Source organism: Zingiber officinale, chromosome 7B (genome assembly GCF_018446385.1).
Source record: "Zingiber officinale cultivar Zhangliang chromosome 7B, Zo_v1.1, whole genome shotgun sequence".
Lineage (NCBI taxonomy): Eukaryota > Viridiplantae > Streptophyta > Magnoliopsida > Zingiberales > Zingiberaceae > Zingiber > Zingiber officinale.
In genome coordinates, this window is record NC_055999.1 from 106114681 (window position 1) to 106141743 (window position 27063).

At 37.1% G+C, this 27063-nt stretch overlaps 3 protein-coding genes and 1 non-coding gene across 6 annotated transcripts; all 4 read right to left on the minus strand.

Annotated features, from left to right (window-relative positions):
• Positions 1-620: 620 nt before the first annotated feature.
• LOC122004027 (vegetative cell wall protein gp1-like) lies at positions 621-1400 on the minus strand. Its single transcript, XM_042558979.1, has one exon. The coding sequence runs from the start codon at positions 1348-1350 to the stop codon at positions 811-813; it is 540 nt and encodes a 179-aa protein (XP_042414913.1). The 5' UTR covers positions 1351-1400; the 3' UTR covers positions 621-810.
• A 1066-nt stretch (positions 1401-2466) lies between these two features.
• On the minus strand, positions 2467-18884 carry LOC122006735 (RNA-binding protein 28-like). 3 transcript variants are annotated; one of them, XM_042562342.1, is made up of 20 exons: positions 18636-18884; positions 18449-18559; positions 18302-18362; positions 17962-17998; positions 14181-14311; positions 13979-14083; positions 13813-13900; positions 7854-7987; positions 7620-7759; positions 6744-6794; positions 6580-6662; positions 6448-6502; positions 6266-6374; positions 4966-5494; positions 4592-4805; positions 4434-4504; positions 3909-4077; positions 3713-3842; positions 3016-3455; positions 2467-2938 (listed from the first exon to the last, which is right to left on the minus strand). In XM_042562342.1, exons 2-20 carry the CDS (start codon positions 18557-18559, stop codon positions 2687-2689), a joined length of 2910 nt encoding a protein of 969 aa, XP_042418276.1. In that variant the 5' UTR covers positions 18636-18884; the 3' UTR covers positions 2467-2686. The 3 variants fall into 3 exon arrangements, with proteins under 3 accessions (XP_042418276.1, XP_042418275.1, XP_042418274.1); XM_042562341.1 differs by having other exon boundaries at positions 13813-13909; XM_042562340.1 differs by having other exon boundaries at positions 13813-13912.
• A 458-nt stretch (positions 18885-19342) lies between these two features.
• On the minus strand, positions 19343-22880 carry LOC122006736 (glycerophosphodiester phosphodiesterase GDPD6-like). The gene is made up of 8 exons (XM_042562343.1): positions 22719-22880; positions 22199-22377; positions 21235-21418; positions 20827-20901; positions 20631-20740; positions 20228-20446; positions 19941-20096; positions 19343-19751 (listed from the first exon to the last, which is right to left on the minus strand). Exons 1-8 carry the CDS (start codon positions 22729-22731, stop codon positions 19509-19511), a joined length of 1179 nt encoding a protein of 392 aa, XP_042418277.1. The 5' UTR covers positions 22732-22880; the 3' UTR covers positions 19343-19508.
• A 221-nt stretch (positions 22881-23101) lies between these two features.
• On the minus strand, positions 23102-23174 carry TRNAR-ACG. The gene has a single exon. It is a non-coding gene; the product is annotated as a tRNA-Arg (tRNA).
• Positions 23175-27063: the final 3889 nt, after the last annotated feature.

The window sequence follows — 27063 nt, forward strand, 5'->3', positions numbered from 1 at the left end:
TTTTTTCCACCTCTCACCAATTGCCTTGGACGCCTATTTTATAGAGGAAGATGACTTTTCATCTTCCTCTATCTCCATTAATGGAGGAATGATAAAGGATTGGAAGATGAAAAGGAAGATGCACCCTTTCACCTTCTTAACACCAACACAACCTACAACATGAATGAAGCCCGAAATCTGTTCGGACAATCAATGAAACAATTTGCGTGAGCTAAGTTGATGAGGGCTGTGCTCAAGTTAATTTTTATATGCACGTCTCATTATCTAAGTATTAATGAACATAATGTGATTGATATACACAACATGAATCTAGGATGAAAAATGATGGACAAATATTGCTAAGTGTATCCTTGAGTTAGCTAGCTACTTCTTGAATCCAATACAAGAGCATATGGACTCGTACTCCATTTTTATTCTATAGTAATTAATTATATTCCGCATGATCAAATTCATTTGTGAACCAAATAAAACAAGATAAATAGAATATGTACTATAAATTACACAAGGACGTACGCCATCATTAATCAACTCACTCTCAAAATCAATACTTTTGCTAAAGCAGAAACATACTCAATATATAATCCAAATTTTAAATACGAGTACTGAATGTCAAGAACTAATTAAATAAATATGGAAACTATAATTAAATTTATTCATATGCCATGACAATACAAGCTAATTAGCTAAGTAATGACCCAAACAAAGGCATGATGATGAAAATCTTAAAGATTACAATACGCTCTAAAAGTACACACTCGTAAATAATATATAATAATAGGATTGGAAGGAGATCACTGAATATGATCGACGTCATGGAGCTGCGGTCGTCGGCGGTGGGGCAACAAAGGGGTTGGAAGGGATTGCCGGAACCGTCGCCGGCATCGGTGGCAGCGAAAGTTGTGGGACGCCAGGGATATTTGAAGCCAAAGGCGGCACTCCCACCGTCGGCATCGTCGGCACTGCTTGAACCGGCGGTGTTGACATTTGCGGAACAGTCGTTGGAATGGCCGGCGTCAAAGGTGTCGGCGCTTGAGGCACCGTCGGCATCACCGGCATTGGAGGCGCAGACGACAGTTGAGGAACCGTCGGCATTGGGGGCGCCGACAGTTGAGGGACCCCTGGCATTGCCGGCATTGGAGGCGCTGACGACAGTTGGGGAACCGTCGGCATTGGAGGCGCTGATAGTTGAGGGACCCCTGGCATTGCCGGCATTGGTGGCGCGGAAAGTTGCGGAACGGCAGGGAACACCGGTGGCGGCGCCGTTGTGTCGAGGAGATGCCGAGCCGCCTTGCATGCGCCGAGGTGAGCCATCAGAATTGTCATGGCGAAGAGAGCAAAAGAGGAAGCCATGGGAAAAATTAAGTTTAGTAAAGAGAAGAGGAGTTGAGGTTGTGGTGATGATGAATGAGGAGTGGAGCAATTGAGAAGGAGATTTATAGGGGAAAAGTTTTGGAGGTAGAGATTGTTGGTTGCCTTCCAGAATTGTTTGATTATGTGCCATCTTTGGTTGGCTTCCAAAATGGCTTTTTTTTATTAATTATTAGGTTGTCATGTTAGGTTGGAAAATTAAAAGTGTGATTTTTTTATAAAAAAAATATTTTTAGTTTGCTAGTTAGCTCACCTTGTTTTCCATAAGAAGAGTGGAGTTCGATAGATGTGAAGACGACAATGGTTTTGGGTTAGAAAAGTCAATCCATATTATATTACAATTGTGGTAAAAAGGTTAATATGTTCGTCCCAGCGTTTTCGTCAATCCATCCCAAGGTCAACACAGAGGAGGTAAATTACGGACGACTACTAGCTTTTGAAATAGTGACTAGCACATAAGGGAACCGAAATTCGAACCCCAGACCTCATTATGACAACACCTCATGCGCTAGTCATTAGATCCATCCAAAGGGACACCATATTATATTGTAAAGAAGCCAAATTACTAGTTAAAAGAAGGAATTATATTAATTTTTGTAAATTGAGAACAAAATTTGTCAATTTTATGTTTATAGAGGTTGAAACTAATATAAGAGATAGATCTGTTACTTTAATAATCCTCCTGAAAGGAGATTCATACTGTACACACGTTAAACTAATATAAAAAATTGTAGACTGACTTTAGCATCAATGTGAAGTAGACTGCTTTGAGATGTTTCCTAAGCTTTATGATACTTCGCTTACTATCAAAAGTATTTAAAAATTATTATTTGTTTTTAAAAAAAATCAAATAAAATTTATTTAGTGGTTGATTTATAGTAAGTAAAAAAAAGTATAAAATTGAGAACCAAAAAAAAATGAAAATAGTGGATTATTTTAATTAACCATTAAGTTTCAAATATCTTTAAAATGTATATTTTTGATTAAAATGAATTTGTACATGAAAATAATGCTATAAGTAAAAAAAAATGAAGCAAGCAAATTTTTCTCTCGTAAATAGAAGAATTAACTAGAAGTGAGTATATCCTAAGTGAGATCTAGGTGCTTAATCCTTATGAATTTAATCATAAGTAAAACTCGTCTAAATAATATGGTACAACACCATATCAATTTCATACTTGGTTTTGCAAGCCGTGACATGTCTGTTAAACACAAAATCAGCAGCGGTTACATCTCATCTAATTATAAACTCTAAGATGAGGCTTTCGGCTTTCGGCTTTCGGCTTTCGGCTTTCAGCAGAAGGAAAGAACAAAACATCTAATTATCAGGAAGTTGCTCAAACCATCTTCTAACCTTTTGACCAGATTTAGTTGCATCTTTGCCGTTGGTTGGATCGCGGCGTGAAAATTTGGAACGGTATTGCTCAATTAGCATGTCCAACTTATCTACTATTTCCCCCCCTGATGAGCCCTTTCTCCTCTTAGGTTTTCGAGTTGGGTTTTGATGTCCCAACCCACCATCAGGCTCAGTTGTGCTCTTCCTTTTCCTAGTCTCACCAGATGTGTCCATCTGCAATGACATCACAGATTATAGTATACTGTAAATTGCTAGGCAGAGGTCAAAGAGAGAGTTGGCATGTCAATTACCTGATTCTTGTTTGGTTTTTTGGCTTGAACAACTTTTCCACCCTGTCTCGCGTTGGACTCTGATTCAGACCGAATATGCTTAGATTTAGTGGAAGGAGCAGCTTTGCCTCTTCTACCAGCATTATTTTGTTTCTTGTCCTGTTTAGCAGCATCCCTAACTTTTACATCTGGATCAGTGTCCTCGGAAGTCAACCTTAGTTCAACTCCGGGCTCTTCAGCAGTTCCCGATGGTTGGGCTGATCTCTTGTGGAGTGTTCGGCGCTTTGCTTTCTTGGATTCCTCACCTGCATTGTCTCTGTCATTCCCTTTGGTTTGATTGTGAAACACAGCTGAATTATGATTATTCTCCTTAGACTCCAAGTCAGTTGTATGTTGTCTTAGTTTCTGCAAGTTGTCAATAGCAAATTCCACGATCGGGCGATGCTCGGGACCGAAGGTTTCTAGTAGAGAAATACAAATTGATTAGCATAAAGTAAAATCTTCAATAAATACACTAGAATAGAATGTTTTGGTGCACTTTCCCCTTCCAGAATACTAAGCTTTTAGAAAATAATGTATATAAAAAAAATGTAACAGAGAAATTTAGGAAGGATGTCCAACAAATTAGCATAAAGAAATCCAAACTATCATTCATCATCAATACACTAGAGAAAACTTGAAAGACGAATCCACTGGGGGAAACACATCAAATTTTAACCTGGATTGTTGTTCAGAACCCTCAGGGCTACAAGTGCATGTTGATGTTCTCTAAATTGGACAAAAGCTACACCATGGGAATGCTTTTTAGTTGTAACCTTGCCTTTCTTAGCATCTTTCAAGACCTTTACCTGGTCAAACAGTGTAAAATTAAGGGATAAATTCTAACAAAAGTAAGGTAAATTAAAGATAGAAACCTTTTCGATGATAGGCTTCTGCTTTGAAGCACGGGATGTAACTGCATTTACACACAGTTTCCTCACTTGTTCTGGGCTCATTGTCTTTGGCAAATTGTAGATAATCAACATAGTTCTTGATACATGGAATTTTGGAGACTTCAGCATTTCCACCTTCTTCTTCATCAACCTACACATGAGATTGATCTTAGAAACATGTCTTCACAATATGATTGTTAAATTTCACGTCATAAGAGAGAATACATACATCCACAATTTAGCAATTCCAAGGAAAAACATTGTTAATGGATATCATGATTGTTAAATTTCCAACATGCAGGAAAATAAGTCAAATCAATTGAATATCATGAGAGCTACATGCAACGAGAGCTAGGCTGAATATACTCGTTGCAATACTGCTACCGAGCAGCCATGCTAGATAATAATATTGAAATCAACTTAAAATACTCTATCCAAAAAAAGAAAAAGTAAAGGGCATGTATTATCCATAGAATGTCAGAATACTATATCGAGGTAACAACTTACGCCTCACGCTTTTTCATATCATCTTCAGATACACCTTCTGCAGCAGGTGTTCCAGCAAGAATCTCACCTTCCTGTTACAGGAACAAGAAGAATTCTTACAGAAAGCAGCCCATATCAAAAAATTTGATAAGGTAACTTGAGTCCAAAAAGAACCAGACCTTTGCTAGATATAAATTGCGTCTGTCATGCACCTCATTCTTTAACTTCTCTAGTTCCTTTTTGTGAACTGATTCCTTATCTAAGGCTTTTAAAACCTTAAGTGGTCTTCCCTTAATAATGATTCCTAAGCCAGATTCAGCATTTACAGCAGAAATGGCAGCATCTGCTGCAACTGGACTATCAAATGTCAGAAAGCCAGTTCCTTGAGGTCGCCTGCAGTAGCAAGAATCATACAAAATTGAAAATAAAATACAAACTAGGAGTTCTGGGAAACACGTGTTTGGAAGGAGCTTTCTTGAGTTACTATAAAGTATAAACTCATTACTACATGGAACAAAAAGAAACAAAAACAAAGATATCATCCTGAACGTACTTGGTAAGTTTATGAAGAACTGGATGAAAGGATTGCACTTTTCCAAATGAAGAAAACCTCTCCTTTAACTCCTCGATACTAATTTCAAACGGGAGGTTGCTTATGAAAATAGTTTTATCCAAATCCTTATCTTTCTTTCCCAATTCTGTAATATCAGTTTTTATCACTTTTGCATTCTCGCCTTCTACTATTGCACCTTTCCTTGTAGGCATGAGAGATTCCTCCTTTTCAGAGTCATCTTCTGCACCAAACTCCGAAATACTTTCATCTTTCTTGAAATCCATGCCACATGCTGGATCAGACCCAGCAGTAGATCTGATCAAATTATCAAGGACCTTTTTTGCAACTTCTGCCTCCAATGCAAAATCAATATCATTAGATGGGACCATATTTCCACTAGCCTTTGAGGCCTTTTCAAGAATAGCAGCTTTATCAAGTTTGACTTCATCTTTAATCATGTCGTCTTCAACATATTCACTGTCACTGTTAGTGTCTGAATTACTCTCACTGTCAGTGTCATTGTGCTGTCCTGTAAATAAGATTATTTATTAGACCGGAGGAGAAAACGTTTCCAATCCTTTGTAAATGAGATCACTGTAGATAAGGCACTTATCACTAATATCACTAAGCATTTTCTCCTCTGCCAAGAGGAAAAAAGGAAGAAAACTAGTAAATAACAAATAGAAAAGCATGAGACAAACAGTACAGTTAGGAGTTTCAACAGAATCTAGAAAGTTGCAACATGATTTCACTCGGTCTAAAAGAAAATTATGGAAGCAAAAGTTGATCAAATATTATTTTGTCTTTAGCTTACCAAAAATTACTTTGGGAAAAAATTGTCATATTGCATCACGAAATCCATGAATCATTAAGGATTTAATAGGTATTATTTGACTATACATCAAAAAACATGAATTAGACTCACTCCAAAGCAATTTTTATTTATCAATGAATGTCTTCAGTTCTTGTTACAGCCCATCAATAGAAGCACAACCAAGTAATAATTCAGATAAAGGTGGCTACATTTTCTAGTCAATAAAGTAGGCAAAATGTAGATAGTATAGAACATATGAATGCCTATAATACTAAAGAAACAAAAAAAGGATGTATGCATTCTGTATGAAAGAAGTGTTCATAAATTAGGAAGGAATTAGTCATACTTGTGAAATACAATTACATGTCAATCCTCATGGATGTTGTTCACCTATCCAATTTAATGTCATCACAAGTGAACTTTAAATTCTTTATTGTGTATGAACTAGAAGATACAATGTCATGAAGTTCATGCATTGGGCTTTACCTTCCTTAGTGGCAGCGGAGTTTGCAGCAGAGTATACTTTTTTTGGAACTGCCCAATCAACAGCAATAGTTCGTTTTGCAAATGATCGTCCATTTAGGTTTTTTATGGCCTAATAAAGAAAGCATTTAGTACTGCTCCAACAAATTATATGCTTGTAAATAAATATTTACAACTGAACATACTTTTTCTGCATCTTGTTTGCATGTGAAAGATACAAAAGCAAAACCTTTTGAAACTCTGATAATAGGGGGGAAAAAGGATATTAGATGGCCAATTTCATCAGGGTTAAAGAAAAATGAGGATGCAAGAAATACCCATCGTTTGACATATGAGGGATTAAAACATCCCACACAAAACCTGCTGGAGTAAATACATCTCGGATCTCACTAACTGTAACCTGCAACCATTACCAGATGGTATTCTTAGAACAAAAACTAGAAAATTACTGGTTGGCAATTCAGTATAGGCCATTATCCACCTTAAAAGGTAAGTTCCTGACAATTACTCTCCACTTCTTGATTTTTGAACCCTGGATTGTAAAACATAAAATAGAATGTACTTTAAAAAGCATTTAACATAGACACATGAATTGAAAGAAGAAAAGAATAATAGCAAAACATAAGGTGCATCAACAAAATATGAATTTATCCAGGGAGTTTATATTGAAAATGAATGCAAAATCTGCAATGTAGATTCATATAACAAAATCAACAGCAAAATCATTCCAATAATTATCCTACATCTTCACCCAGTAATGGAAATTCAACCATCATAAGATGCATCAGCATTGGACTATTTGGCAAAACAGATTAAAATTATGGGCAAGGCCATTACAGTGTACAGGCTATATCCTAAAGATGACGTAGATGACCTTACTATCATATCAATCAGTCATATGGCTCAGAATGCAATAGAAAATACAATTAGTAAAACTATGTTGCATAATTGATCTAGTATGGAGAAGTAACTAGTTAAGAGGCTAAAAGATCTTCAAACCAGCATAATAATAAGACACTTACATGTAAAATCAAACCTAACAAATTGAATAATCTTATACTTCTATAGATCAACAACCAAATAAAGAACTTTTAAAAGTTGAAATACATAAGTGTTAACATGATGAATGGGACTGTTAAGTATTATTCAATGGAAATAGAAGTTCTAATAAGTCTAAAATCAAGTAACTAAAGATAAATCTCCAGCTGCCAACAATCAAATATGAGATCGTGATCACAACAGTCATATCATCTTCACACATCTAATGTAATCTATATCTGAAGTGAAGCTGCAAAATCCGATTGAATCTAATGGTTTTATTAAAACCCTGGATAAAGAAAACTAGCAGAAGCTATACCTCCCCACCCAATTGGCGAGCCCAAACAGATACACCCTTTATTTCTTGCTGATGTAACTTTGCCACAGAAAATCGTGCTGATTTGACACTTGTGTAAAGTACTGAGGCAACTTCTAACTTGCATCCATCTCGAGCAAGCCCTAAAAAGAATACTAAAAATTACTTCTTTTCTAATGACCATTTAGTTTTGAAACGACTATTATGCATATTATATATAAAAAAAAGCCACCTAACCATGTAACTCTAATTCTTCTTTTGGAAGAGGATAGGTATATGAGCATATGGTGCCGATCTTTCCAGCTTGCCGAATGACTTCAACGGCCATCTCATCGTTCAGCAGATTACCAAAAACAACAGTTCTGGCAATCCTGGTCCATGAAGGGAAAACATATAATTGATACAAAATTCGTGTTCAAGCATTTAATGCAGAATCAAAAAACAAAAAACAAATAACATCTTGTCACTAGAAAATAAAATAAAATATAAACATATGAGATTCCGAATTTGTTTAACACGATACTTTTCACTAGATGATATTTTGGCAACCAAGACATATACACTTATTGGAAACAGTGCTTGTATAGTTCACTACATCTTTGTTTTTCTTTTACAAGGTGATATTTTAACTATTATATCAGATATTTATACGTTATGATAATCAAGGTTTGACATCTTGTTTGAGCCCTAACTGCAATGATCAGTCATGCAATCTAGATGTCAATCCATGTGCATAGCCCTAATAGAAAAGGAGGAAGAGGACCTACCTAACTCATTGCAACCCTCTGACCTCATCTGCAACTTGCAGAAGACCATTGTGCCACATCTTCATGGAGAAAGGCATGCCGCTTACAAAGGAAAGCTCACAGGCTATCATCATTGTGGAGGAAGGCTCGTGTCCACTCCTCATTTTCACAAAAGTCTCAAGTTCTTGATGTGTTTCATGTGTCGATCAGTAAGTCAAAAGATAAGTTCGCTTGTGTTGTCTGGCACAAACTATGCAACAATTTCTATTTATATTATCCATAATATTATGTTGTATTATTTCAGCATATCACGTTATATAATTAAAAGCATACACAATATAATAATATTCTATAATATATTAAATAAATGGCAAAATTATATAATTGTATAATTATATAAACTAAATTATGTATTTACAATTGGAATATGTAAATTCAATCTCAGCTGGAAGATTTAATTACTCACTAATATATTGGAGCCTGTACAGTGTAGTTTTTCTCTTTTTCACTTGTATAATACAAATCTATTCCTTTCATATAGGTAGTAGATTGAGGAAAACTATGGCTTCTATCATATGATAACTGATATAAGAGAGAATCCAAAATTGGGGTTTTTTTAAGTAGTTATCCGTTAATTAAGTTTAGTTTATTTTTTATATTTAATTTTGTCCTAAATTTTAGGAGCCGAGTCTTGATAGTTAATTTATCCTAAATCTTAGGGAATAAGTCTAATTGGTTATTTTTCTGTTTAAATTTTTTTGAGGGTTTTGAGAGCTATATAAACCTATGTTTAGATGATGTTTGGAAACAAGTTATTTTGATATTGAATCAATTGGTTTTGCTTAAGCCACGTTACGGCTACATCTCTTTTGTTCTTTATTTCCCACTCTTATTTTCTCAAGAAGGCTTTTTTTAAAACCTATGTTGAGCTACTTCTTATTTCGTTATTTCTCTCTTGTTTCTTCTTAATCCCTCAGTAACTTCACGCCCCAGAATAATCTATATTCTGCTCGACGTCAGTTGGTATCAGAGCTCATTAAGATCCAATGGAGAGTCGTCGTGGACGTGGTCATGATCGTGAAAGGCAAGTTCCGGCTGAGGAAGCCTCACATTGTGGTCGTAGCACCCAAGACGAGATTTAATATCTACAAAGACAAGTCACAAAGTTATCTCAATGTCTAGCGATACGAGAACGTAAATATCATAAGTTCCTTTATTCCCCTTTTGAAAAATCTCTAATTTCCAATCGAGAAGAGTTGTCTAAGCACAAGTTTGGTTTCGAGAAATACGGGTTCAACCACCCCACCACCTACAACTTCGAGAGAACACCAACTCCCCAGTGCCTCTACATCCCCCCTTCCTCTCACGGCGGCGGAGACAACCATGAGGATGCGGACCTCGACAACATCGAGTACGACCAATCCTACTCTCTCGATCATCCAATTGTACGAGGCAGCGAAGACGACGACAAGATCGAATTATTCGGTGATCCAATTTATGACAAAGACGAGATCGAAGCACTAGGTGAACCGATATTTGATGATGCAGTTGACGAGGTACTCTATGGTGATGACCATGAGATTTTGGTCTTATTTGAGGATGCAGTTTGTGCCGTATCGGAAGACAATGCGAAGAAAATAGAGACTATGGATGTTGAAGACATTATTTTAAACTCGAGGACGAGTTCTTTTCAACCTGGGGCGTCTGATGCAGGAGCATCCAGTAACACAATCATCTCGTACCATCCAACATGGCTATGTTCCCCTTGGAGTTGTTACGAGAAGAAAATAAAGCTACCAACTTTCCTTTTGAATCTAGAAGAAAGACGATCGAGGCTACTTACAAGAAAGATGATGAGTTCGTGGTCTTCTGACGTGGTTGCACTCTATTCGGAGTCTGGGCGAGATGGAATCCCTTCAGATTTGGTAACTAATAACTCTACACTATTTTCTATGTCCAGATTTTTTATCAAGATGAAGAACGAAGACATGGTCTATACTTTGCTTCTTTACAAAAGCGATAAAATAGACCTAGACTTGGATCTATCAGCTAAGGTGCAACAACTCCTATCCGACTTTGCTAATTTGATGGCTGAAGACCTTCCTCCGGGACTTTCCTCTAGGAGAGACATTCAACACCAGATTGACCTCGTTCCGGGGTCAAGCTTACCTAACCGGCCGGCATACCGTGTTAGCCCTAAGGATGCTGAAAAACTACAATAACAAGTTGTGGAGCTATTGAGACAAGGTTATACTCGTGAGAGTATGAGCCCTTGTGCAGTCCCTTCCCTACTCGTGCCAAAGAAAGACGGTTCGTGGTGCATGTGTATTGATAGTAGAGTCATTACCACAATCACGATAAAGTATACATTTCCGATTCCTCGCTTAGATGACATGTTGGATCAACTTTCCAGTTAAAAGATCTTCTCCAAGATTGATCTTAGGAGTGGATACCACCAGATTCGAATCAAGCCCGGAGATAAATGGAAGACCGCCTTCAAGACACAACATGAGTTATACGAGTGGATGGTCATGCCTTTCGGACTATCCAATGCACCCAACACGTTCATGAGATTCATGCATCAAGTCTTACGACCTTTCATGGGAAGATTCGTGGTTGTATACTTGGATGACATCCTCATTTATAGCCCGACACAAGCTTTGCACCTTGATCACCTTCGCACTATTTTTGAGAAGCTAAAGGCGGAACACTTGTTCATCAACAACAGAAAGTGTTCTTTCTTCACAACCTCAGTTTTGTTTCTTACATTTATAGTGTCTACCGATGGTGTTCGTGCAAATCCATCAAAGATAGATGCAGTTTTAGAGTGGCCGCAGCCAAAAACCATTCACGACATCTAAAATTTTCATGGATTGGCCTCTTTCTATCGTCGATTCATCTATAATTTCAGCACCTTAATTGCTCCGATCACTGAATATCTCAAGGGGCACGGGTTCAAGTGGACTGAAGCGGCTACAACTAGTTTTCAACTGGTGAAGGAAAAGATGACCGAAGCACCCGTTCTAGCACTTCCAGAGTTCACATTCACGCTGAAGCATCAATTCAGGAGTCTTAATTGTGTTGCAGATGTTCTAAGTTGTTATTCTTCCCTACTTACTACCATGAGCATTAAGGTTGTCAGCTTTGGATCTTTCTTAGATATACAACACATTATCAGTGAATTGCATAACGAAGGACACTTTGACCGAGATAAGACATTAGCCCTCATGTCTTCCAACTTCTATTGGACCAAGCTAATCAATAACGTAGCTCATTTTGTGGACCGTTGCTTTGTTTGTCAGCAATCTAAGGGAACCCTCACCAATGCTGACTCTATTCTAGTTGTGGTGGGCTGATTCTCCAAGATGGCTCACTTTGTGGCATGCAAAAAAACCATGGATGCTATTCGGATTGCCACCCTCTTCTTCAAAGAGATTGTGCGTTTACACGATATTCCTCAAACTATTACTTCGGATCGTGATACTAAATTTGTCAGTCAATTTTGGAAGACTTTATGGAAAAAGCTAGGGACAAAGCCCAACTTCAGCAGCGCCTATCACCCTCAGACAGATGGTCAGATCGAGATAGTGAATCGGAGCTTAGGAAATCTTCTGAGATGTCTCACAGGAACTAAATCGAAGCAATAGGATCTAGTTTTACCTCAAGCAGAATTCGCATACAATAAATCAAAGAACAGGACCACTGGTTTGAGTCCTTTCGAACAAACCCATATGGAGTACTAGATTTAGTCCCTATTTCGCGTCCTAGACAAACTAACCCCAAGGCTGAGGAGATGGCCGAGCATCTTCAAGTTATTCATGAGCAGGTTAAGCAAGCTATTCAAGAAAGCAACACCGAATACAAGATCAGGGCAGATCGGCATCGACGTCAGGTTCTTTTTGATATTGGTGATATGATTTGGGTTGTATTAACTCGTGACCGTTTCCCTGTTGGTAAATACAACAAGCTCAAAGATCGAAAGATTGGACCTTGCGAGATACTAGAAAAGATTAATGACAATGCCTACAGGTTGCGACTTCCTAACCATTTAAAAACTTCTGATATCTTTAATATAAAACACCTAAGTCATTGTGCTCTGGAGCCGGATACACCCACACTAAACTCGAGGACGAGTTCTTTTCAACTCCAGGCGACTGATGCAAGAGAGAATCTAAAATTGGGGGTTTTTTAAGTAGTTATCCGTTAATTAAGTTTAGTTTATTTTTTATATTTAATTTTGTCCTAAATCTTCGAAACCAGGTCTTGATGGTTAATTTATCCTAAATCTTAAAGAATAAATATAGTTGATTATTTTTCTGTTTAGATTTTTTTGAGGGTTTTGAGAGCTATATAAACCTATGCTTAGATGATGTTTGGAAACAAGTTATTTTGATATTGAATCAATTGGTCTCGCTTAAACCACGTTATGGCTACATCTCTTTTGTTCGTTATTTCCCGCTCTTATTTTCTCAAGAAGGTTTTTTTTAAATCTATCTTGAGCTACTTCTTATTTCGTTATTTCTCTCTTGTTTCTTCTTAATCACTCTATAACTTCATGCCCCAGAATAATCTATATTATGCTCGGCGTCAATAACCCATTTGAGGGGGAAGGTCGCTATTTTGATATTGGTAGTGAAATTCCTCCCTCGCTAGCTCGCCTCCACCTCTTGTCTCCTTTGCTACCCGCCCACCATAAAGACGAGATCTAATCATCTGACCTCTTCTTCTGTAATATTGAGCTAAGTCCTAGCACATGACCAACATATGTTATTGTTAGCCTCAAATTGCTCTCTGCGGACCTTATAATCTGACCTCTACTTCTACTATGATCTTTTTGTAGTGGAAAACAATTGTACACAGTTAAGTAACTCATTACAAACATAAATAGTTTTACAATCAAAATGAGACAATATACAAATATATTCGCAATGTTCCTTGATGTTCTAGAGTGTTTGAACAACTTGAAGATGCCCTCGTTAATTCTAGGTTTAATTCCAGAGTGATTCTGTATGGTCTTGATGTCAGAATTTAGTCTCCTTTTGCCTACTGTTATAAATTAATTAAATTCAACATTAAAGAGAACTATTAATGAGGTAGGTGAATGTGAAATTATATTAAACCTACTGTTATAAATAAATTTAATCCGCCAGCAAAGAAAATGGGGTAAGTGAATGCGAAATTTTATTAAATGCAATGTACAGAAAAATAAATTTAAAATGTATGCTCAATAAAGACCAAGGTATTTTCTCACTACAAAGAGTGTTGAAGAAGATTGTAGGGTAACATAAGAAATTTTGGAGGTATATAATGATAAAATACACCAAAAGGCTGCAATACATCTCAAATTTATTTTTTAAATAATATAGAATTGACGTCAACTGGAGGATAACCGACATATATGATATGAAGCATAAATCAAAATTTTCCAACAAACAAATCACCAAACTAACCTCTGCTTTTCTGAGCCGACCACTACAGCATTATGGTCCTGGATTCCCAACTCTTCCTTGAGTTTATCAACAATTCTTCTTGGTGATTCTATTACAGCTACTGATTTTAGATAAATTAAAAACTTAATAAGACCTTATCTCAGTAAAAAGAACAAAAATCACATACTTGCATCAGTATTTATTTTGTTTGGCTTGGGCATCTCTTTTTGCTCAGTTTTGCCACCAGAGTGAACAATATCATTGTTTTTTTTATCCATCTCCACTGAGGGCACTGCACAATAACAATACCTCCAAGGGCATTAAAACTATTTACTCTGATTTTGGGTATATAAGGAATGTGAGAATTAATATTAGGCAGATGATGCAACCATGCTTTGTGGTTTGCCGACGTTCTGCAAGAGAAAGACGGGACTTAGCAAGTTTGACCCTAATCCTTCTACCATTGATGGATGCCTCATTTTTCAATTGAATAGAACGCTCAGCATCTTCAACAGTAGCACTGAAATTATCAAATTAAATTAATAAGGCAGGCAAAATTATGAACAGTATGCATTGAATATAATAATCTTTTATTTTTCATTGAAATCAAAGATAAGAGTTTTTATAAAGATTCTCATTTTCAGAAACACAATGCAAATTAATGTCTACAAGATATCATACAAATGTAAAAATAAATGAAAAAAATCCAGTCACAATATCATTTGGAGAAAATAAACATTTGGATCAAATTAGACTTAAAAGTGCATTGCCACAAAATGAAAATGGTAATACACAAACTGCAAGACTGACAAAAAAGATTAGAGCAAATAGAGAAACTGAGGTCTTTCAAGTATTTTAATTGGGATGTAACAACCATTGATGCAAAATTACTGTATTAATTGTGTGTTTAACAGGAGGGTTGGCACTCCCTCGATAGCTTACAAGAATAGTGCACAATCAAATAAAAAGTTCAATACCAATGTACCTTAATGGATATTTTAAAATAAATTGAGCTTAAGCAAATTGTACAAACAAAATGAACAGGACATTGCTATTGACTTTATTTAATCACCTACATTGACATATCAGAACTAATGAGTTTTTAGGCGGAATAGGTTAAATCCTACATTCATTATTCTAAGTTTAGGGTTTTATCATGTGTCCTATATAAAACCATGTAACAGTTATCTCGCTAGTTCTCTTCTCTACCGTATCCTACAATTTCTCCTCTGTCATGCAAGGATCTTCTAGCACACGTTGCAGCACCACACTGCCTTTTGGTGCTCTTTGTGCTACAGCATCCACAATTTCTTCATGCCAACAAATCTCAACATCCTATGTGCCATCTTAACAGCACCAACCAGGAAACATCGTCCTCCGCCTTTTTTTCATTTCAAGTGCCAACAACCTTATATCTATCTCTGGCATAGTCAAAAATCCCATTAGGAGTTGCCATCAGTGACCACCCTTATCAAATTTGTTGCACTATTTACAGTGGCCTCCTCTCCACCTACTTTATCAGTCATCTACATCAATGTGACTAAGTGACACTCACACTTCTATTCGCCTTCCAGTCCAATCCCACGACAACCACACAAGCGCAGCCATCATGTGATCATCACTCATCCTTGCAAGAGTACACATCGCCACAACTCATCATCACCACTAGTCACTCATCTCCAAGCATGGCACGCATTTGAGTCATATTTAAGCATTTGACTCATCTTCAAGCATTGCACAGGTAGATTATTAATCCTTAGCACCCCATCCACTGAGCACATTGTTCCTTGAGCCCTTCTTTGTCTCTTGAGGACTTGGAGAATAAATTTGCCAACAATCCTAATTCCAACCGTAATTTGCAACTCTCTACTTGGATTTTTGGTTTTTTTTTTCCTCTTCTATATTAGGTGATCTTGAATTGAAAATTTCTCTGCCTCGTTCTTGTTTCCTTTGCTATTCTCTGGTATTAGCATGCTCTTGCTTAACACCTTTGTCAGGTGTTTCTTCTTTCTATATATCTGCAATTCCTTCCTCAATTTTGGTTTTTCTCTTATTTTCAATCCGTAAAAATAACCCTTATTTCTTCTTGTAGTTTCACCTTTTATATTCCTCCTCTTCCATAAATCTAATAATGAAATCCTTTTATTTCTTCCCAGTAATGCAGTTTCTCTACAACTTCTTTAGGTCGCATAGAAGGAGGAGTCCTTGCCAATCAACCTTAAGCCTAGACAACCTCGGGCTGCTTCCAACACTTGCAGACATGGTTTTCTGCGCTCTTTGTTCCTTATTTCAGCATGTTATCTTCTTCCCAATGAAGGCCTACTAAATAGAGAGAATATCATATTCTCATGTTCTCAGTTTTGCTACTTTTATCAAAGGGTCAAGTTGTGCTATCCATCTCTAGTGACGATTGAAGAAAGAAATCATGTTCTCAATATGATATGTTTGTAAGGGTGGTTGCATGGTTTAAAGTGTCGTGCCGAAACGGGCGAAACGTCTCGTTCTGCTCGGCGGCCGGCACCGGCACGACCTCGGCACCAGACCCACAATAGGAGTGACGTGTTGCGCGACCCCGTTGTCACAACGGAGGGGTCGCTCGACCCTACAACAGTAGCGGAGGAGTCGCATAACCCTTCCGTTGCCGCCACGGAGACATCGTGCCACCCTGCGGTCATTGGGGTCATACGGCCAACATGGTCGCGCCGTAGGAGCCACGCAATCCCCGCGGCCATGGCTGGTCGCGCAACCCCACGACAACACCGAAGTCGTGCGGGATCGCGAGTGGTGTCGGATTTCAGATTTTTTTTTTAATTAAACTTAGGTTAATTATTTTAATCAACTCCTAGCTATGATAGAGATAATCTAAAGAAACTTTATTAAACCCTAATAAAATTATCTAATAAATTTTATATTTCATTTATTTTAATTTAAAAATTATAATAAATTTTTTATTTATTTATTTATCTATTTTCATATTTTTCCTTTTTTAAAAAATTATTTTTTATTTTGTTTATTTTTTAAATATTTATGTTAAATATTTTAGTTTTTAATTAATATATTTTATATTTAAAAATACCGAAACTATATCGGCATGGTACGATATGGTACCGAAACCGTATTGTTCCGGTCCAGGACCGAAACCTCGGCACGGGTCGAAATTTTAAACCTTGGATGGTTGAGCTATAATATTTATTCCTCTAGAACTTTTAAGTGTTTTCCTTGTCCTTCAGCCTATTGTGTGTTTTTGTAGCGTCACTTCGGTGGGAAATGTTCTCAAGAGTTAATTCACAAGATCTCTCTTCATTCTTGTTAAAGTTGTACTTTTTCCTTATCTCTTTCTCCTCTTTGTTAAAGTTAATATTTGGTCCAAGGCATCATTGGTTGTGTGTTGATATGAGAATAAAGGGATCCTTAACTGTGTGCAAGAACAATAATTACAAGAGCTTTCTTAGTTATGTTTTGATTTTTCATATACATAGTTTTGGTTAGCATTGGCTCTTTATGTTCAACTCTTTATGTAGGTAACAAGTCGGACACAACTAGTATTTGCCTTAGGCTTGAGGTAGAAGAGAATTAGAACTAATGAGTTATTAGGTGTAATGAGTTTAGGGTTTTGTCACAATCTTATGTAATACAATGTTCTCTTTCCCAAACTTTAAAAAAAAAATCATCCTAAAATATTCAATTGAAGGGAACAAATGCAAAAAAGAGTTGGTCTCAAGTTGTGAATTTCTAGAAATCATAGTGTCATGCTCCAGTATTTAGAGTGTGCATCTTTCAAAGATGGAACCATTAGTTTGCCATGCCTCATATGATCCAAAACCTGGAACTTTCAAGTTCTTAGATCATTGATTTCAAATAAGACCAAACTTCTAGTTCATCCCGACTATGCTTAGGGTCATTATTCAGATACATAGTAAATGTTGTGTTAATTCCTTCCAGCAAGTCTTTTCAAGGTTTAGGAAAAAGTAGTCAATAGTGTTGCATACAATGACAACATCAACATGGAAACACATCATTACAACAAAATAAAAAGAAAGGGAAATCGAACAAACAACACAGAGGCACTAAAACAATCAGAAAGAGAGTATGATCGAAACATTTTGGTTCGCCATTTCAACACAAGATTAACTGCCAATTGGGTAAAAGATTTTTTTTAGTCAAACTTACAATTGGACAAAACCAAACCCCAAACTCTCTTCTGATCCTGCAAAAGAGGAAGCAAACTATTTTTAGAAGAAGATGAATGACCTCATACTAGCAATAGTTAACATAAAACCATAGCTAAGTGAAAAAGCAAATATCAAATGTACAAATTCAGGTTCACAAACTAAAACTAGCCAACACCAAGATGTTACCTCATAATTTATTACACCTCAAAAACTCTTATCCATTAATCTCAATTAACATAGTTACCACTTCATTCCTTTGATTGCAGATTAAATCATCCATAGCAAAACTGAACAACAACTACTACTAAAGGCGTGCAATGTGTATATACACAACTTACCTTTTGAAGTGACCATAAAGCAGCGTCTTACAGGTCCGACTTCACCAAATAATGCTTCCAGCTGTAGAGGAAGAAAAGATGAACCAAATAAATAACTGAGGAAACAATCAAACCAAACGACAGGAAAAATAAAAGTTCTAAAATTACCTCAGAGGACTTGAACGAATAGGGGAGATTGGATACGAAGATGGTGGAAGGGCAGTGCCCACCATCGATCTTCTCCTCAGAGGAGTCATTGCTTCGTTTCCTCTTCCCCATCTATATCGTAACACCAAAAAGATAACTTTTCCCTCTTCTTACGGAGGGTTCAATCGAGAAGTAGAAGATATATTACGTAGCGATGCGATGATGAGAAGAAACGATAACACAGCTTGGAAGAAGGCAGCAGGAAGCGTCAGTAGCAGACAGTCCCGTCGCCCCCTTCGTCAGAGAGGATAGGCGCGCGGTCGTGGATCCTATCACATACGGCGGCGAAAGGGAAAGCGGCTACGCCGCCGCTCGAGTGCTCTCAGAGGGAACCGCTTAATCGCCAGGTAGAGGAGAGGAGCAGAGACGCGGCTCAGAATTACAAACCCCAGCGGTTCGGCCTCAAATATGTCCTTTAAAAATTTATTTAAATTTCTAGAATAAAATAGGTATTTTTAATTTAAAATAAATGTATTCAAGATTTAATATTCAATAAATTATTTTTTTTTAAGTTATTAAATTTTAAAAGGTAAGTTAAGAATTGCTCCAGGGTTTTGTATATAAAAATAATATCTTTTAACTTTTTCTAAAATTTAAAATATTTTAAAATAATTTTAGTAGAAATCTTTTTTAAAAAAATATTTCCTTGTATTTAAATGAATACTAATATAATATAATTAGGCACAAATAGTTTTAAAATATAATATCTAGAAAAAATATAAAAGAAATTTATAAAATTATTCATGAATATTTTTCATACATATTATTTTTTATTATTAAATTTTATAATAGTTAATAAATAAATTTATTCGGAGAAATAACCAAATACCCTCGCTCTAAAAGACTGAAAAAATGTAATAAGAATATCACCCCAAGTTCCATTTAAAGAGACGACTTTTGCTGAAAAATTCAGACAAATCGATAAGTCAATTTTACAGCACTTGTTTTACAAACATTCTGGATTTACTGTTGAGACGACGCGAGAAGGGAGAGGGAGATTGACACACAGGATAATATATGTTCATTCTTCTCCTTCGAACGAGGAGATCATAAGCGCCAACTTATGCAATAAGCCAAGAGCACTTGCTTCATTTGTTGCAGATGCCTGCGCCCACTCTTGATACTGATGGACACTCCCAGTGAAGTCGGTAAACAGTCCATCCACTCCAATCGTCTTGATCCAGTAGTCATACTCAGCATAAGGATCTTGATGGAAATCGAAATGCAAGTAAGAGTTTTCGTTTCTGAAGGTGTATGTATGTACCTATAACAAGACAACAAAAATAAATTCTGATTTTTTTTGAAGTTACAACTCATTTAAAGGGTAATATAGAATCGGCAAGATAAAAGTAGAGGAATCAAACAAGCAAATTTCAAGAAGTCAACAAACATAACACTGGCAATAAAATGTCGTTGAAAAGCAAAAGTCAACTGTAGGAACACAAATTTATACCTGAAGGTTGTGTGCATGGGCTCTATCAACAAGATCAGTTGGTGTGGTCAAATAATTGTTTTTCGTAGGTACAATTGTGTCTTTCCAAGGTCCAATACCAATCACAAAGTTTGCGATATACTCAAGATAGCTGTCGGAAGTAATTTCCCAGAATGACTGCAAAACAAAAAAAAAAACCCAAAAGGATTAGGCTGTGCCCAGAAGAAGAAACCAAGATATTGTCTTTATTTTAATATGAACAAATTAGATCAATAGATAAACGAGTCCTTATTCAGACAGAAGTAAACCTGATTTGTATCTTGTGTGCGTATGTCAAAATCATCGATCAGGAATATTTTTGGAGAGTCCGTCAGGTTTGAAATGTACACAAGAGAAGTTGGGGCAAAAGATTGAATAAACACTGGTTGTTTAAGCCATTCAGTCGACATGTATGCACCACCATATCCATACTTCTGTAGTGTCTCGACAAACTTGTCCTCAAATTTCTTTCCGTTGGCCCATTTGACCTATTAAGTTGTTGGACGGATATCAAAATACTTGTAACAGCTGATTTCAGAAGTACATATAAGTAATGCTCCAATAAAACGTAATCAATTCAGCTGAAAGTCAAATGTGCATCAAATAAGGCACCATGGAAAACTGTACTTTGTGACAGTAATTGAATTCTTAACACAGTTAATATATACTGACCCGCTGGTTGATGAAAACTGGATCCTTTATCTCAGGGTAGATCCCAACAATTCTATTGGCATCAAGTGCAATGGCAATAAATTCTTCAAATGTGATAATTGAGAACTTTCCTGGTAAACATAATCAAAATAATTTCAAGTATAACAGATGTGACAAAAAAAAACATCTATAACCCATAATAATCTAGTTAGTATACCATTGTATTGTTGATCTCGGAATGAAAACCTCTGCTTCACCCCAAGTGATTTAAGTTCAGCAAGGGTGAAATCCACTGCAAATAAGCCAAAAAGATAATGTCAGTTGTTAATATGCTTCATGTGACAAGCAAAATAATAATAATAACAATATCAACAAATAATAATAATAACATAAGACCAAAGCCACTTCAGTAGTTCACTAAGTTCAATAAGATCTCTGCAAAGAGGATCATACACTAGCATATAGTCTAAGTAACTTTTAAAACCAAAGTACCTAAAGGATAAAAAAAGTTCATTACAAACGATTTCTGACAATATTTAACACATTAAATTCAAAAAGCCAAATGTTATATGCAGACAATAAACTTGTAAGAAAAACAAAGTTGAAGAAATGCAGGAAAACTTGCCCACAAAATACCCAGTCATATTAGACCCTTCAACTTCATAGGTTCTTTTGCGATTGGCAAATTTTGCATGTTTGGCAATATCAGTTGTAGCATCAAGTGTTACATCATGAAAGCATATCAATTGACCATCTTTTGTGGCAAGAATATCTGATTCTATGAAGTCGGCACCTTCTTCAATAGCTCTCTGCAAGTAAAAGTCACTCATGAACCAAAATATTGGTGAACTCAAATTAAACAACTGAACATCTATTACAAAAGAAAGTGTTTCCTACCACTTGAGTCTAGCAACATAAATCTTATTCTCTATCTAACTAAATTCAGATTAACTACCCACTGCAATTATTATCTGTATGTAATTTCATTTGGTTGTTTGGCATCTTTTAGGTACATTTGGTTTCCAGAATAAAGCGAATTTCACTATTTTGTTGTAGAAAATTTTCTCAGAATCTTTGAGCTACATATGTTTTTGCAAAAAGAACCAAGTATTGTGTTGTCTATAGTCGTCTACACCGACATAGATTGTTTTTCTCAAATATCTGCTTCACTAAAAAGGTGAAAATAAAAATAAAGTAGAACAATTGCTGATAAAGGATAAAATCCGATACTTGGAGACATAGCTAGGAAACACCACATCTAGTTAGTTATTTGCTTGATCCAGTCTCTCCATATCCCAAATAAGGCTGCCCAAGGTAATATCATAACACTCTAAATAAGTAGTTCCTCAAAACAAACAAACATGTCTTATAGAACAAAAATCACGTAGCTCAAGAAGGATCCCACTACCTGGCATCGAGAAAAGCATTTAAATTCATTACACCAGTATAGGTTTGGACACTTGGATTGTGTTATCCTTTAGTAAATATTTCTAAAAGTTCTTACAGCAGTGAGGGTGCTGAATGCTCTTTAGATACGCCCTGTAACTTAAGATATCACATTCCATGAGCTTAAGTTGGATAGTAGTTACCATATAAGCAGCAGCTGTTTCTTCAGGAATCTCTCCATTCGATCCACGATGAGCAATGTTGTAAGGCCTCGATGTCTGCAAGGCCTTTTTCTCTTTGTGCTGTTGCTTACTTGGTAGCGGATACAGTGGCCTGCCGTGAGACCCCAAGAACAAGGAGAAGAAAAGCACACTAGTAGCCCCTATAGAACGTTGAGAATGTATTAAATCTTTTTCTTTTCGGGAAAAAAAAAGTAACTTTGATCATCTATAACGAATGTCAATATGAGAAAATACAAACCCTAGGCGTCCTAATCCACATCGCTTAATTCCATCAGTAAGCATTTCGAGGAAAAAAAACACAAAAGAATCTCGACTATTCTTATTAGCCATTTGAAACCCTCGCAAAGAAAAATCTTTCAGCCCGATTCTTCTTTAACTCCCATACAATTCCACGGCAAACAATTTGAAAGGAAAAGAATCGCAAGAATATCATCAAAAAAAAAAATAAATAAATAAATAAGAAGAGGGAATCAGAGTTTACAGAGGGGACTCATTTCAATCTCGTTCCTGTTCCTCCTCAATCGTCCCCGTCGCAGCTCTTCCCTTGTGGCCTCCGATCGAGGGTGATAGAATGGAGTACGTCCTCATTGGAGATTCCGCATGGATACAAATACTGGCCGGATGGAATATCCGGCAGAATAATTGGGGGCGATTGAATTAATAGTAATTATTAGTTGATTAATTTCGCACTTACGTCGATGAATTAAATTAATCGCATTAAAAAGAGGATAATTACAAACAACAAAAACGTACGCTCCTTTGCCTTCTTGACTTGTCATTTTGGATTTAATTCCTGGAAATGTCCTTTTAATCCACGGTTTATTGAAAAAAAAAATCAAACATCAAATTGAGTAATAGAACCAACGACTCCGCTGGGGATCGAACCCAGAATCTCTGGTTCCGTAGACCAGCGCCATATCCATTGGGCCACGGAGTCGTTGTTATTTGTTGTTCGAATAAATAATAAGATCATAATTTCAATTTGTCAACGCATCCTTAAAATTGGGATAGATAAGGCACCAGTTTGGACCACGACAAGAAAGCTGTAAATGTCAAAAGAATTTATGAACGTTAAGGAAGAGTTAAATAATAAAAAATAATTTGTTTTCTCTATTTTTTTCGACAAAACATAATGACATATGCTTAAATGGTTTCTAATAAAACAGAATAAATGCGCATTAATTCCCTAACATCTTCTTTAGAGAGACTTCGAATTAGGAGTGTAAATAAGTTAAATAGAGCTGAATTTATTTGCGTTCAAATTTATTTATTTATTTATATTATTAAGCTTGTTCAAATTTGTTTCGTAATTCTTTTTATCAAATTTAAGTTGTTGTTTTTATCAAACTCAATTAATGATATTGATTCAATACATAAAATTTATTTTATTTTTAATATATTATCAACGGATTGTAAAATTTTATAAATAATGAAATAAATTTATAATTAATTTTATATAAGAATCAAGAATATATATATATATATATATATATATTTATGATCCGTGACAAGGTCCCACCCCGTCCCGCCCCGCAGAGAGGTCAACGCCACGTGAAAGGTCAAAGTCAAGATGGTCAACACCCCGGGCTAGTGTCCGATCGGGCAACCCCATCTACCGATCAACTTAGGGAATGGCCGGTCCGACGTTATTACAACTCGGTCTCGCATCGAGCTTCTGACGCTCAAAACTATCACCAAAGCAGGCGCCGACCAGCAAGTCATTTGCCGAGCCGCTGGGTATGTGTCGGGCAGACATCCGGATCAGCCACAGATCATATCACAGCCATCAAAGTGCAAACCCGACCCGACAAACCTGAACAATGGAAGTAGCCGAACGGCCGTCCCGCTCAGCCCAGACAGTACAATCGCGAGCGGCAAAATTAGTCGAGCAACAACAGCAAAGTGTGCTAGCCGATCGGCTGGCTCAACAAGCAACATCGGCCTCGGGAGGCCGAGCGGCCCATGAAGATCGACCGGAGCAATTGTCCATCTGGGGGCAGAATAAAGGGGCGACCGACACTCACGGGGAGGCTCCGCCCGCGCCTATTCCAATCCACCGAGCCTTGTTTCAAACGCCCTCCGAGATTGCTGAAGCCCATCAAGGAAGGGACTCTTCTTCAGATGAAGCACCCGTGCGGGGCACAAGTAAAGGCAAGGCGCCCCGAGCTGATTCGTCGCCCGAGCGGATCAACCGTCAATTCTCCGAGGCAATCCTACAAGATCTGCTGCCAAGACACTACGCTCGCGATCGGAGAATATAATGGGTCGACCGACCCGGACGACCATCTTGGTAAGTTCGATAACGCTTTCACTCTCCATCATTATACAGAGGGAGTCAAGTGCCGAGTCTTCCTCACCACGCTCTCCGGCTCGGCACAACGATGGTTCAGAAAGCTGTCGGACGGGTCCATCCAAAGCTTCAAGGACTTCCGAACGGCCTTCTTGCACCACTTCGCAAGCAGCAGACGATACCATAAGACAAGCGTCAGCTTGTTCTCCATGAAGTAAGGCCCCAGAGAGCCCCTTCGAGCATACATCCAACGCCTCAATCAGGTGGTCATGGACATCCCATCGGTCTCGTCCGAGACTATGATGAATGCACTCACCCAAGGGCTCGTGGACAGAGATTTCTGTAAGACCGTTGAATTCGATAGAGGGGGGGGTGAATATCGATTCGAAAATCTCGAGTTAAAACGCAGCGGAAAAGTAAGGAAGTAAAGAGATGAACACGGTTGATTTTTACTTCGTTCGGAGCCTGTGACGACTCCTACTCGAAGGCCCGTACTCCTTGAGTACTTTCGTTGGGCAATTCACTAGCAATTCGGATAATTACAATTTACGTACAAATATTGCTAATGAAAGAAAAACAAAGCTATACCGACAACTAATGAATTAAAGGAAACCGGAGTGAGTCATCGAAGCTTTGTGAACGTCGTTGGAGTGCAGAGTAGCAGAGTGATTGAGCTCAGAGTTCTCAAAAAGCAGATGTATTGAAGCTCCTGCCTGGGGCTTCTTTTATATGCTGCTCCGGGGCGCCTGGATCCCTTCCGGGCGCCTGGAATGTGACGTAACACTCCCAACCAGCATGCTCCAAGTGTCAACGTCATCCTGGGGATAAAACTTGCCTCCGGGCGCCCGGACCTCCGGGCGCCCGGATCCCCTCAGGGCGCCCGGACCCCTCTTCTCCAGAAAGTCCTTCTCCTGCCAGAAAAGGTTAGTCCGAGGCAAAATGTACCCTGCAGCAAAGATTGTTAGCACAGTTTTATAGATAAGCAAAGTATGACTTAGATTCCGTATTTCCGAGACCGGAATCTAGTCACGATCTTGACTTAGATATCCGAAATGGATCTAAGCCAGATCGACGCCTAATGTTCCCTTCCCGGGAACGCGTCCTCGCAGTCACTCCCCTCCAGTGACTTACCTTACTTACCTGCCAGACGTCCGGTCAGCCCTTCGACCCGTCTGGACTTCTCGCCAGCTATCCGGTCAGCCCGTCGACCTAGCTGGACTTCTCGCCAAGCGTCCGGTCAGCCCGTCGACCCGCTTGGACTTCTCGCCAGCTATCCGGTCAGCCCGTCGACCTAGCTGGACTTCGTGCCAAACATCTGGTCGGCCCGTCGACCTGTCTGGACTTCTCCTGCGCACTTTATCAAAGTGTCAGACAATAACATACTAACTTAACCTGATTTGTCATTCATCAAAACCTGGGTTAAATCGTTAGTGCTAACCGCACCAACAATCTCCCCCTTTTTGATGGAATGACAACCTGGTTAAGTTAGTGAAAGCATATGCAAGAAAAAAACAAGCATTTAAAGGGTTTTTAAGTTAGTTTGTATTTTCAATTCTGGTTTAGCTAACTTAACCACCTAACTCTCCCCCTTTGGCATTCATCAAAAAAATAAACAAGAGTAAACAAGCATAGTGTAGAGTTACTGAAAACAATAACACTTAATCTTAAAAGATAACTGAGTTTGGTTCAGAATTCAAGGAAAAAAGTACAATTTTTAAGTCCAAGAAAAGAAGTTGATTTGGGGGAGTATAAAGTTTTGAAAACTTGTATAAAGCAGTAGCTTTTAGCTTTTAGAAAAACCAAAATTCCAAAACTAAGTTTGAAAAAATCTATTTTTCAAAACTAAATGAAATTTATTTTTCAACACTAAGTTTGTATAAGATTCAATTTTCAAAATTAAGGAAAATGAGTTTGAGAAGCTTTAGTAAAAATTTTTTTTTATAAAATTTAACCTTCAAATCAAAATGCCAAAATTAAGTAAAATCAAATTTTAAGAACTAGATTCAGGACAATTTTCAAAGTAAAGTTAAATTAAATTTAAATCTTTACTTTTAGTTTTCAAAGGAGTTTGGTAAAAGTAAGATCATATTTTTAGAAATTTTTTTTTTCAAAATCAAATTTTAAAAGTATTAGATTCAAAACCTTTCAAACTTTCAAATTTTTGTAAAAAATTTCACAATTTTAAAAAAGTTGTTTGTAAACTTTGATTTTCAAAATTAAGCTTAAAATTCGTTTTGAAAAACTGAATTAGTTTTATTTCTCCCCCTGAACCTGATATCTAAGATAAAGCTTTTGAAAATATTTGGTAAGAATTTTTAATATAAGATTTTCAAAGTAATTGGAGTAGAATTTTCAAAAGAAATTTAAAAAAACGCTTTAGTTAATCCTCCTGAATTTGATACTCAAATTTACATAGCTGTCTATGTAAATTTGATACTCAAATTTAATCCTCCTGAATTTTGACAGTATTTTGAATTATCCTAGTCTATGGAGCATATTATCAATGTAAGTCTAGCAGAAATATCACTAGATAAAT